The 12,191-nt window shown below is 35.2% G+C and overlaps 1 protein-coding gene across 1 annotated transcript; it reads right to left on the bottom strand.

The window, feature by feature from the left end:
• Positions 1-8,338: 8,338 nt before the first annotated feature.
• LOC133293265 (uncharacterized) lies at positions 8,339-10,347 on the bottom strand. Its single transcript, XM_061491801.1, has 2 exons — positions 9,966-10,347; positions 8,339-9,714 (listed from the first exon to the last, which is right to left on the bottom strand). Exons 1-2 carry the CDS (start codon positions 10,345-10,347, stop codon positions 8,339-8,341), a joined length of 1,758 nt encoding a protein of 585 aa, XP_061347785.1.
• Between the last annotated feature and the right edge of the window lie 1,844 nt (positions 10,348-12,191).

Below are 12,191 nucleotides of genomic sequence, written 5' to 3' on the forward strand. Positions count from 1 at the left end.
CAAGGCAGATTTGAGTGACGATTTGCATGGAGAAGAAGAGATGATTGAAGCCCAGAATATGAAAGCTTATAAAGGAACGAACCCTACACAAAAAAGGACGGCTGGATATGTTTTAAGACACCCAATTGGAGGCAGTTTTAGAGAAAGAAAGTGGAGGAAACACTTGGAAGGAATTTGAGGTTTCGTTGAGAGAAATCTTGCGGATCAAAGGAGGGAGTTGAGGTTCAATTGAGAGATCATTGAACCCAGTAACTTGCTGCACTATTCCGGTGGCTGAGGAAAAATTGATGGTGGTGGAGCTCATTGTTGCTGCGAGAGCAGTGCTACAGCAACGTCCCTGCTTTCTTTACTTTAGCTTTATGGAATCCTATTCTTTCTTTGTTGTTTCTGTCCACCCAATTATGGGCTAAATTGTTAGGATTGGGTGATAGAGTACCCTTATTGTGATGTAAACAATATTGCCTAAACTTTACTACATGATTTTCCTTTCAGTTGCTTAATAAAGTGTTATATTTTTCTTAATCTTGTTGATTCATCGAGAGAGGGTTGCAAGGTAATTAGGAGTTATGCTATAGAGATATAGGTAATCCCTGAATGTTATTAAGCATTGTGGTTTAACTAAGTACAATTAGTTAATTGTGGGTAGAGATATCACTTGCACCACAAAATCAAATGGAACTTGAACTTAATGAATTCATAACTTTGTTGGCAATAGAGATGTGGGACTTAGTATACATGTATTGTTGGTGAGAGCCCTTGCATGCATCAGTGTTCTGATTACTGTTTGGATGATTGTTGTAGCATGGTTACTGCATTCTGGTGAAATTGCAATAATGAGGAAATTGATCCCAATCTGTCTTGAAACATTTTGAAAACTTATTTTGCTACTGCATTTTTGTTAGTTTATCATTAGTCTTAGTTTACTTTGTTTCTTAAGTGTTAATTTAGTCAATAGCCAATAACAAATCATCTTTGTTACCTTGATTGCTTCACTAAAGCTATAACATTATATAATCTCTGTGGGAACGATATCTGGACTCACACATCAACTTTATTACTTGTTGATACTTGCACTTGCGTACTTGTGTGATTTATAATTGATTGTGAAATTGCACAACAAGCCTAGGTTGTCAACTAGCTCCATAATTAGGTTTAATTAGCAAACCCTGATTAGGTTTGATTAGAAACCCTAGGTTACTTTAATTTTAGGGTTTTCCTATTATTAGGTCACTTATGCATTCTCATATAGTCACATTAGGTCTTAGTTCATTAAGTTCACTAATTACATAATTAGTGCATCAAAACCCTAATTAGGTCAATTTTTAGGGTTTTATAGTTACTTAATCCATTATGCATGATCCACCTCACTTCAACCCTTGATTAGTATCCTAATTAGGTCTTGAAACCAATTTTTAAATACTAACCCTATCTTATCCTCACTTGGCTGAATTGTGTAAGAGGTGGAAACTAGGTTTTTAACTTGTCAACTTCACCATTTCTTCACTTAGTTAGGTCCTACACTTAATTAGTCCACTAATCCATTATTTCATTAAATTTTAGACATGAAATCCTAATTATAATCATTGGGGCAGATTTGACATGATAGTGTCATTAGGGTTCAAATCCATCCTTAATAAAGATTAGTGTTCTTAAGCTTAAAGGTTACACATTTAACATTTTTCTTGGTCCCACTTATGATTTTCCACACTTTACCACTTCAAGAACCCATTTTTAAAAAAATGAAAACATCAACCCTATAGGAAAATCACGATGGCCGAATTGCATAGTGAGGGGGAAGAGGTTTTGATCATCATTTCTCCAAAGATTCAAGCTTACTTCTTCAAGTTAGCTCCAAGGCTTCAAGCTCCCATCTTTCTCAAGCAAGAGTTCATTTTTTTTTTCCACAAAGAACACACATTTAAGAAAGACTCAAAGTTAGAACTCATGAACACAACTCAAAGGTGGGGTTTTTCAAGAAAAAGATGAAAGAAACTTACATTAAAATCCAAGGAAATAAGCAACAAAGGAGTGTTCTTCAAAGAGAACTCAACCCATCATCTCCATGGCGTGAACATGCTCAAACCGTGGCTGCATGTGGGAGGTTCACCACGAAAATGTTGGTTTCCAAGAACAAAAATGGTATGTTCTTGAAGAGAAGGATGAGAGGAACAACTTTTGTGAAGGAGGTTTGGTGATTTGATGGAGTTTAGATGGAGGAAATCTAGAGAGACTGAGGAGAAAGTTTGAAATTCAAAATGGGTAGAGAGAGAATGAGGCGGCTAAATGGGAGGAAGGGAGGGTTGCCCTAGTCTTCTAGGGTTTTGACCAAGTCACTTAAGTTACATTCTGTCCTTTAGTGACATTCAGTGTAATTTTTCTTTGAACTGTTATCAAATTTCTACCCGAAAACTCCCAAGACTCTAACTTTAAGTATTTTATATTAGAGTAAATACTCTTTTTGGTCCCTAACAAAAAACACGGTCCCCCATTTTAGTCCCTTACAAAAATAAATTAGTCAGTTAGTCCCTAACAAATTCAAAGTGGACCCATTTAGTTGAAATCGTGGTCACTCACAAATTCAAAAAAGACCCATATTAGTCCCTCAAAAGGACTAAAATGGGTCCACTTTGAATTTGTTAGGGACTAACTGATTAATTTATTTTTGTAAGGGACTAAAGTGGGGACTGTGTTTTTTGTTAGGGACCTAAAAGGGTATTTACTCTTAATATTAAGTTTGTCTAATTATCATGTTTCTAACTTAAAAATTTGATTAGTATATCATAGATCCACTTACTGCTGTTTAATTGCACTGTAGTCTTTACCAGTGTTCTTAACTGTACCCGGATTTCATAATCTTCTTAACTTTAACATTATTGGTCTAATTATGACTTGTTAGGCATATATTGGTCTTTCATTCCATATTCTCATCTTTTTCCCGTTCTGGGATTCTACCGGCTGCTTCTACAGCAGTACAAAATATCCAACAGAAGTGACTTTTTCAAAATACCACAACATGGGTATCAAACTTCATCAAATCATATACTAACATCATCTATGATAATCATATCATCAAAATATCTCTCCAACTCAAATTTGCTAAATTGGAGCTATTCTACTAATTGTTACTGCATCAGCAGTCAAAAATAATAGATAAAAATTAACCTGTGTAGAATTATATTAATATGGATATCAAAATTCTTAGAATTTCATCCTCATTCCATTTATGACCCTAAGATCTTCATAATAATCCTTTAATTTCAAAATTATAAAATTAGGGTTATTATACCCTTCCATCAGATACATCAACATTTACATACACAAGATCCTTCAATGATACGATTAAGATTAGAACAACTAAGTAAATACAACTATTACATACAAGACCAATGTTCATGCACTACGTCAATGATACCAAATAAGCAACTACAATGTGCATCAAAATAACATTTTGAATGCCAAGTAAGTCCTCATGCACTCCTATGTACATGTCAAAATACTCCATATGCTCGTATCCCCAATAAGTGGGCTTCTTGCCCAAAGCTTCTCCAACTGCACTAGTGGTACCTGAAAATAATGTCCTATGACGCAGGTGAGATTTGACAATCTCAGTAAACGACGAGTCATGGAGGTCACTACACCCAATGGTTCACTCAATGTGCATACAATGATAACAAATGTATAATATATAATACAAAATTTCAACAATCACTGGGCAAACATCCAAGAACTACTACTCATGGATTCTAATCACAAAAATCATCGGACAAACATCCAAGAACTATTGCTTAAGGATCTTGTCACTGGAAAAACATCCAAGAACATCCCAACAAGGATATTATGTATAAGGGTGGCAAAACGGTCGACCCGCCCTTCCCGAGTCAACGCGCCAAAAGTGGGTTGACACGCCCTGCTCCGCCTCTTGAATGTGGGTTGAAAACCTCAACCCGCCCAGCTTTTATAGTGGGTTGGTGGGTCAACCTGCTTACAAAATAAAAAATAAATTATATTTTATTAATATTATAATATTACTTATTTTCATATCACATTCCTTTTATTTTTTTCCAATCTTAAGTCTAATTGTATGCTAATATTCAGTCAGACATTCTTTACAAACTTATTTTTATCTTCATACATAGATTACCTATGTCATAAATAAAGTTTTTCTTCTTTATTTTTTCTAGAGAGTACCAAGATAACAAAAATTGGATATCACAAAAGCTTAAAAACAAATAAAATACTACTTAATAGTAAAAAAAATAAAAATTGACCCAGCGGGCCTAAAGCTATCAAAACAGGCTAGCTCGGCCCGTTGGGCCCTGGCCCGCACAGGCTATGGCAAAAAAGCCCACAGGGTCAAAAGGCCCGCTATGATAAAGGCCCATATGGGCTAAAAGCCCTATGGGTTAGGACCAACCCGTGGGCTTTCAAAAATTAATTAATTTTTGTCAATTGCAATAATAAAATATAACTTTATAAAAATAATTATTCAAAAGTATGCTCCAAATAATACGTTTTTCAAATCTATAATTAAATTTTTCAAAAACAACAACTCAAGTCCAATGGGTCAAATTGATAAAAGATTTCAAAGTTTTACTATATCAATAATTTTAGAAGAAAAATAAAAATACCATTTTTTTCTCCTCTGTGGAGGAAGCCAATCCCACATTGTTTTATATATTTTTTTCAGATAAAAAATTAAAATAAAATAAATTAAAATATTCACCATCTCTCTCCCTTGCTTTCTCTCTCTAGCAGATCTATCTGGTTGTGATAGCAGAGACAGATCTCTATCATTTTTTTAGTTTTTAGCTGCAAGGAGCCTGTTGAACCATTAACGCTTGAAGAAGTAGCTGAGCGATGAACTATATGCTTGAGTTAGAGTGAAATTCATGTTCCAAATGTTACAAATGTGTTTGAATACCCATCAAAAGAAAGAAAAGCAGCTTGAAATAAATTGTTTTGGTTGTTGGATCTCTCCATCTTCAATGAAAAATAATGATATATGGTCTTGTGGGGTCGTCCGACGTCCTCTATATGACCCTTGATGGGTTTCAACCCTTTTTACTCTTGTGCGGTCGTCTGCTCAATTTTTTTTTTTTTTGTTAATTTTGGCTTGATCCACGGGTAGCCTCATCCGGCCTCAGGGATGAGAGGGTCATGTAGGGCTAGGGCTGAAAGCAGCCCTATATTGATAGGGCCAAAAATACACAGGGTTGGAAATTGGATTATATGGGTTGTCCCACGGGCTGGAGCCCATTTTGACAAGTCTAAGCGGGCCAACCCGCCCCGACCCACCGCCAACCCGTTTTGACCCACAACCCAATGGGGCGGGTTGGTGGGTTGAAATATGTAACCCTACCCTCCCCGTTTTGGCGGGTTGACCCATCGGGTTTAACCCATATTGCCACCTCTAATTATGTAAGGATCTCATCATATAACTCTCGAGACATTTCTAGAGCGTTAACAACTCTAAGGCACCGCGCCAACTGGAACTCCCTACTTAGAGACCTATCTAGTGGAAGTGCACACAATATCTATCTACTGGCCAAAGATACAAGTATAGATACCAAATAACATGCCACAATGCATGTCAAACATTAGGTAAGAATGCATGATCATACTTTATCACACATTATCAAATATCACAAATCCAACCATTCCCAAAGGACTTGGCAGAGCACATAAAAGGACTAACCCCAGAACACATAGAAGTTTACCTGTAAAAAGTTCCACAATTAAGTTCATAAACCAACAAAAAGAAGCTTCCAAAGCTTAATCTTCCAAGATTGGATCAAAGAGAGTCAACCTATAATGATCAGGCCACAATATGATCAATCACATGCTTAAGAATACACAAGCAAACTTAAGCAATAACTCTTAGAAAAATCTTAGCTCATGGCCATTGAACCCCCAAAGTGTAACCAATTATGTTTTAATCCAAACCAACCAATCTCATTGCTTCATAAGCATCCACACACCATGATACACCACAATTACATTCCATTATAATTTACAACAATCTCAATCATTTTTAAAGCCATAAGGCCGAGGGTTACCTTAAAGACTCCAAGGAAGATTTTTCATGAATTCAAATCATTCCAATCATTATTTAACCAAATCAACCAAATCACCTTTATATTCACACACTCTCCATCAAGCCACAACATAATTTACCACATTTTTCCTTAATTTCCTCAATATGGTCGAATATATTCATGCCAAGGGCCGAGGGAATTTTCAACAATTCATATGCTTAAAAATCTTATAAAACTTCTTAATTTACAATTCAAACAACCACCAATCAATTACATCATCCATCAAAGACTTTCTTCACAAATTATCATTCTTTCATCATTGAAAATTTGTCTGAGTGTTGACACCAAAATCACTTAAATTTTCATTGGATTTCTACCAATTATTTATCTATATGAACAATAAATTCCAAAGGAGCATAGCCATAAAATCTCTCTAACCATACCCACTGACATACACATGATATTATGTCCAAAATTTTGATCAATAAAAAAACAATTATAATTTTATTTTTTATTTTTATAAAATAGGGTTTTTTTGTTTGTTTTGAAACCAAAAAACTATTTTTAAAAAACAGTAAACATAGCCTAAATCCTCTCGTTTTTATCTCGTCCGAATTTGTTAACTACAAATTAAGAATATTATTGCCGAAAAGTAACGGGATTGGCCTAACGAGAAACACAAATACCCTGTTATAAAAATAAAATATAGTAAACATTCATATATTATATGACTGGTAGTGTTCAGAAACTTGACCCGAACATTGACTCAGTCGAGGTCAAAGGTCACTTCGTTAACCTGATTTTATATATTAAAAAATAAAAATATATATTTTACATGAAAAATTAAAAAAAATCAAACCAACAATCATTAAAGATTCAAAATATACTTAACATAAATCAACCAATTACATCTACAAGTCAATATTACACAAACTAATCAAAGTGTTAAACCATATAGCATGTCAATATCTATATCATTTGAAGTCACAAACAGCAACAACTGAACATTGAAGTGATGCATAAAAATTATGTAACAACATGTGAAAGGGGATTCTTTACTCAAGAGAGAATGACGAAAGAGAAAGAGAAGGCCGCAGAGGATAGGAGGAACCACCAGAACAGAGGAGAGGCAGAGATCACCAGATCAAGGTGACTGGGTTTGGGAGAGAAGATCATAAGAGAAGAAGAACGATTCATATTTTATATCTAGTTCTAGATTTAGGCAGCATCGGGTTTTTTTTTATTTTACCCACCAAACGATGTTGTTTCATGTGTAAACTTTTTTTTTTTTTTTGTAAATGTTGCAGTGACACTTTCTGATCCCAGGAGTCATCGAGACTCGACCGAATTTCAAGTGTCAAAAAAATCAAGGTGCATGCAAGATCTAATTGCTGATCCTAACTCTCAAAGAGAGAAAGAATGTCAGCGATCCAGCGGAATTTTAAAAAATTGACTAGTGGGTGATCTAAAAATTGACCCTATCCTGCATACAAAACCAAATAGTTTAGATGGAATTAACCCATTTTATTCACCAAAACAACTCGACCCATATGTTTGATGAACTGTGCATACCTTCTAGATATGGTAACATGTGTTTAACTTAACTTAATGGACCAACTCATTTAATCTCCAAAAATAACGTGTTATATTACATTGATTAATTCTTATTCCAAACTTAACCCATCTTACTTACTTATGCCAGAATTATTTTTTATGTTAACTAGTGAATTACTCGTGCCGATGCACGGGAAAAAAAATTGGTTTGTTTGGCGTGGTGGGTCGGCCCTCCGGGCCGAACTCATTTTGTCAGTATTTCAAAGGTCCCAAACAGTCATTTTTTTAAATAACACAACAGTCATTCATTGTTACATTAAAAATAGGAAAGAAAATAGGATAATAAAGGTCATATCTTTGAAGATAGATAAAGAAAAGAGACGCGAATAAACAGTCATTTTTTTTGTCTTTACCTGTACCATACAACGAAGTTATATCTTTGAAGAAAGAACCCAATATACTATAGCAGTCTTTGAAATACTTCCTTGTAAACTATATTAAGGGTTCTATTCGTAACGCAGCCATTTTCATCAAGTATCAATATCTTCAATCTATGCTTACTCTTTACTCTAGACAGTGCCACATATAATTGCCCATGAGTGAAGACATGCTTAGGGAGATAAATTGCAACATGTGAAAGTGATTGTCCTTTACTCTTGTTGATAGTCATGGCAAACGATACAATCAGGGGGAATTGTCTTCTTTGGAAATTTACAGGAAATGTATGACTCGATGGGCTCATCGTCATTCTAGGGATTAACACAGTTTCCCCTATATTTGCTTCCTGTAAGTACAATTGCCTCAACAACATGATTCCCTAATTTTGTAATAAGCAATCTCGTGCCATTGCATAAACCTCTCGACTGATCAATATTTCTTAATAGCATTACTGGAACTTTAACTTTCAAGATTAATTTATTATCAGGAATCCCTGAGCATGATAATGTATTTAAGATCTCAAGGGTGATTTCATCATCCTCAACAGAGGAAGTCCCACCTTGCTTAAGAATTTTATCCGAACTCAAAAAAGTCCTTTCTTCACTAGGAATCATAGACATTAGGTGCTCGTTTAGCATAGCAACATCGGACAATTTAGGAGTTAGAATAGCACGTTCTTTAAAGAAGGTCTGATCCAAAATATTATCCAAGAGATTCAGATAAACAAAATTAACCATATCCGACAGCGGATCTTCCGATTCTCTAATCAACAATTCATCTGGAATTGTTATAATAGATTCTTCATCAACATCATCTCCAAGATTACCATCCCCAACTTTAAGTAGCCACTCAGAAAATTCTTTTATTTCCTCTAAATTGTGAGCGCTACTTCTAGAATTAAGACGCATGTTCTTGGTCAAAGTTAATAAATGACAATGGGACCATAGATGAGAAGAATTGATGGTTGCATGAACTATATCTTGTCTGCTGCCATGAGGAATGACAGGTAATATTTGCCGAAAGTCACCTCCTAGAACAACAACTTTTCCACCAAATGGCATATCAACACAGCTTGTATCAGAAATTCTAAGAACATCTCTCAGTGTCCTATCCAGAGCCTCAAAGCAAAATCTATCTACCATTGGAGCTTCATCCCAAATGATTAACTTTGTTTTTGACAGCAACTCAGCTATAGTAGATTTCGGCCTTATATTACACGTTGAATCTTCATTGATTTGAATAGGAATATGAAATCTAGAATGCGCTGTTCGTCCTCCAGGAAGCAGAAGGGAAGCAATTCCGCTAGAATTAACATTAAGTACGATTCCAGCTTTTGATCTAATAGATGCTGAAACAGTATTCCAAATAAATGTTTTTCCTGTGCCACCGAACCCGTATAGGAAAAATAACCCTCCATTACCTGCCGTAATTGCTGAAATAATTTTATCATAAACAGCTTTCTGCTCATCAGTGAGGGAATTAATTAGTCTTTTATGCTCCTCTTCCAAAACAAATCTGTCATACATTAATTCATCCAACACTAATCGATTTTGCATATCAAACAAAGTTTCACTATTGATGCGTGGCATTGACGGATAATCAGAGAGGCATTTCCCATTGCTCTGCAGTACCTCATCAATTTCTTCAAGAGTTATGTTTTTTATAGACTCTTCTGTAAGAATTGCATCTGACAAAGCATAAAATTCAAAGGAAAAAAAATTAAAAAATTAACAAAGATAAAGTAATCAAAGAAAGAAAAGAGAGCGAAATAAGTACTAAAGCATCATTTGCTGAATGCGGGCAAAAAAATAAAAAAAAATAAGCACTAAAGCAACATTTGCTGAATACGGGCAAAAAAAGCTAATAAGTACTAAGGCAGCATATGCTGATTTCGGTTAAACAAAAAAAAATTGTATGAAATATTATTATAACACGTACCTTGACGTCCTATTCTTTTCCTATGCCGATAAACAACGTCGTCGGATAAAATTTTCCAACACTCTTCCCAAACTTTTTCAGGTTTGTTCATTGAGTTGGCAAATAACAATAGAGCAAACAGACATCTAAGATAAGCAGCAGATCCCCAGGAACTTGCCTCCTTAATTGCATCAATGTACTCATTGTCATCATCCAGAAGTCCTAAAGAATAGCACGCATCCTTAAATGTAGGAAAAACCACGCCATTGATCGTTCTAAGATCTTCATAACTGGTGCAACCTCTTTGAAAAGTAAGCAAGGTGCGAAGATATGAATCTTCTCCATTATTGGCAGAAAAACGATTTATCCTTCCAATGGAAAATCCTTTTTTCTCGGATTCCATTCATGCGTTTTTTCTTTGAAAACAAATTCAGTCGGGTACTCTCCATAAGTTAGATGCCTACCTCTGGATATTTTTTATTTGCATCCATCCAAGACTCAAAAATTGACAGTCTAGACTCCGCCCTTGTCTTTACATCATACAACGAATCATTATCACTGAAAATAATGTTCTTTTCATTAGGCAAGTGAAATGGCAATCTCTGAACAGGGGGATATCTCGAATAAATGTCAAATCCAAATATTCTCTAAGCTGCTTCACATGCGGAGACATACCTATCATAAATAAATAAATCGGTGAACATTTAAGTTAATAATTTCTCAAAAAAATTGTGCCAATTTTGTAGGAAAGCAAAACACAATGGAGATTATTTTTAGTACCTGCAGTCATAAAACATTTTTATTTCATCGTCCGAATGATTTATGGCAGCTGTCACTCTGTCATTCCCTTTGTGGATGTATTTAAAAAGATATTTAATGACACTTCTCTGGCAAGTATATTCAACGTTGATATGAGCCTGGTACTTTAAAAGAAGGTGTGCATTATAGGGCACAACATAACGATTATCAAGTTCATCACCATTTTTGTTCACAACTCTCCCATCATTTCTTCTCTTATAATGAGGAAATCCATCATCGTCAATAAAAGTACGGGAGCAGAAGTTTTTTGGAAATTTTTTTTAACACCGTCCGTCCTTCATGCAAGGAGATTTGTAATTTTCAGGACCACATGGACCATGTATCATGTAACTCGTGACAGCCATAAACAGCGTAGGATTCGTTTCCTTATCAGGTATCTCCGCTGAAATCAATTTATCAATATCAAGAGCACTTTCAGCTTTGCTTGAAGGGTTCAAGAATAGAAGAATATGAGCATGAGGTAGTCCGCGCTTTTGGAATTCGATTGTACAAACATTTGTTACATTCAAAGAATATAACATAAGTAATAATAAGAATAGAACAACGTTATAGAAAGATTCAATGCATGACGTAAATTTTTTTGTATAAAATCCAGTTAACAAAAAGAGTATCAAGTTTATAATATACTTATATGCAATGACTCTGCCAAGAATATTTTCCTTTTTTAAATCATGTAGCAACTGGTCCAATTTAAACTTAAAGACTTTGCATAGAATATCAGGCCGATCTTCAGGGTTCGGCTGTCTGGCCCTAACAAATCATGTAATTTCTGGCCACTTAGGATTGCAGGTAATTGTTATAAAAAGATGAGGATATCCAGCCCAACGGCAAATTGCGAAATCATCTTTACAATTTTAAGCCATATATCTAGGTCCGCCTGTGAATGAAGAAGGTATAATGATACGTTTTCCAGTGCTCAGTGCTGCATCTTCACCGCTATCTAATGAATGTTTTATATTTTTGTACCACTCAGCTCTCAGATGACTCTGTTTATATCGAATGAAATTAAGCCGTTCAAACTCAATCATAGTGTATGCATCAACCAGAAATTGTTGGAAAAGTTTCCTTGATCGATGTAGAATTTCTGATTCTCCAGATCGCATCTGAAGTCTAAACGAAAAAAATTCCTTCATGCTGATCATGGCTCTTGCATTTTTCCTACCACTGGATACAGTACCTTGGACATCATCACGATAACCGTCTTCACCGTATGGAAATAACAATGGATACTGCAAGCCAAGATATAATGGATGCTTCATATCGATGCGCTGCAATACTCTATCTTGTGTTTCAATAATGATATCCCTATCGCCCATAGCACTGTCTATATCTCCAACAATCAAAGCTGCCACTTCGGATGCTGTCGGAAGATTATAAACTCTTCCATCACTACCACGCCTTCGAATAAGCCTCAACTTTACACCATTA

The sequence above is a fragment of the Gastrolobium bilobum genome, unplaced genomic scaffold (genome assembly GCF_033153095.1).
Source record: "Gastrolobium bilobum isolate Gb01-03AN ecotype WA unplaced genomic scaffold, APGP_CSIRO_Gbil_v1 utg48634, whole genome shotgun sequence".
Taxonomy (NCBI): Eukaryota; Viridiplantae; Streptophyta; class Magnoliopsida; order Fabales; family Fabaceae; genus Gastrolobium; species Gastrolobium bilobum.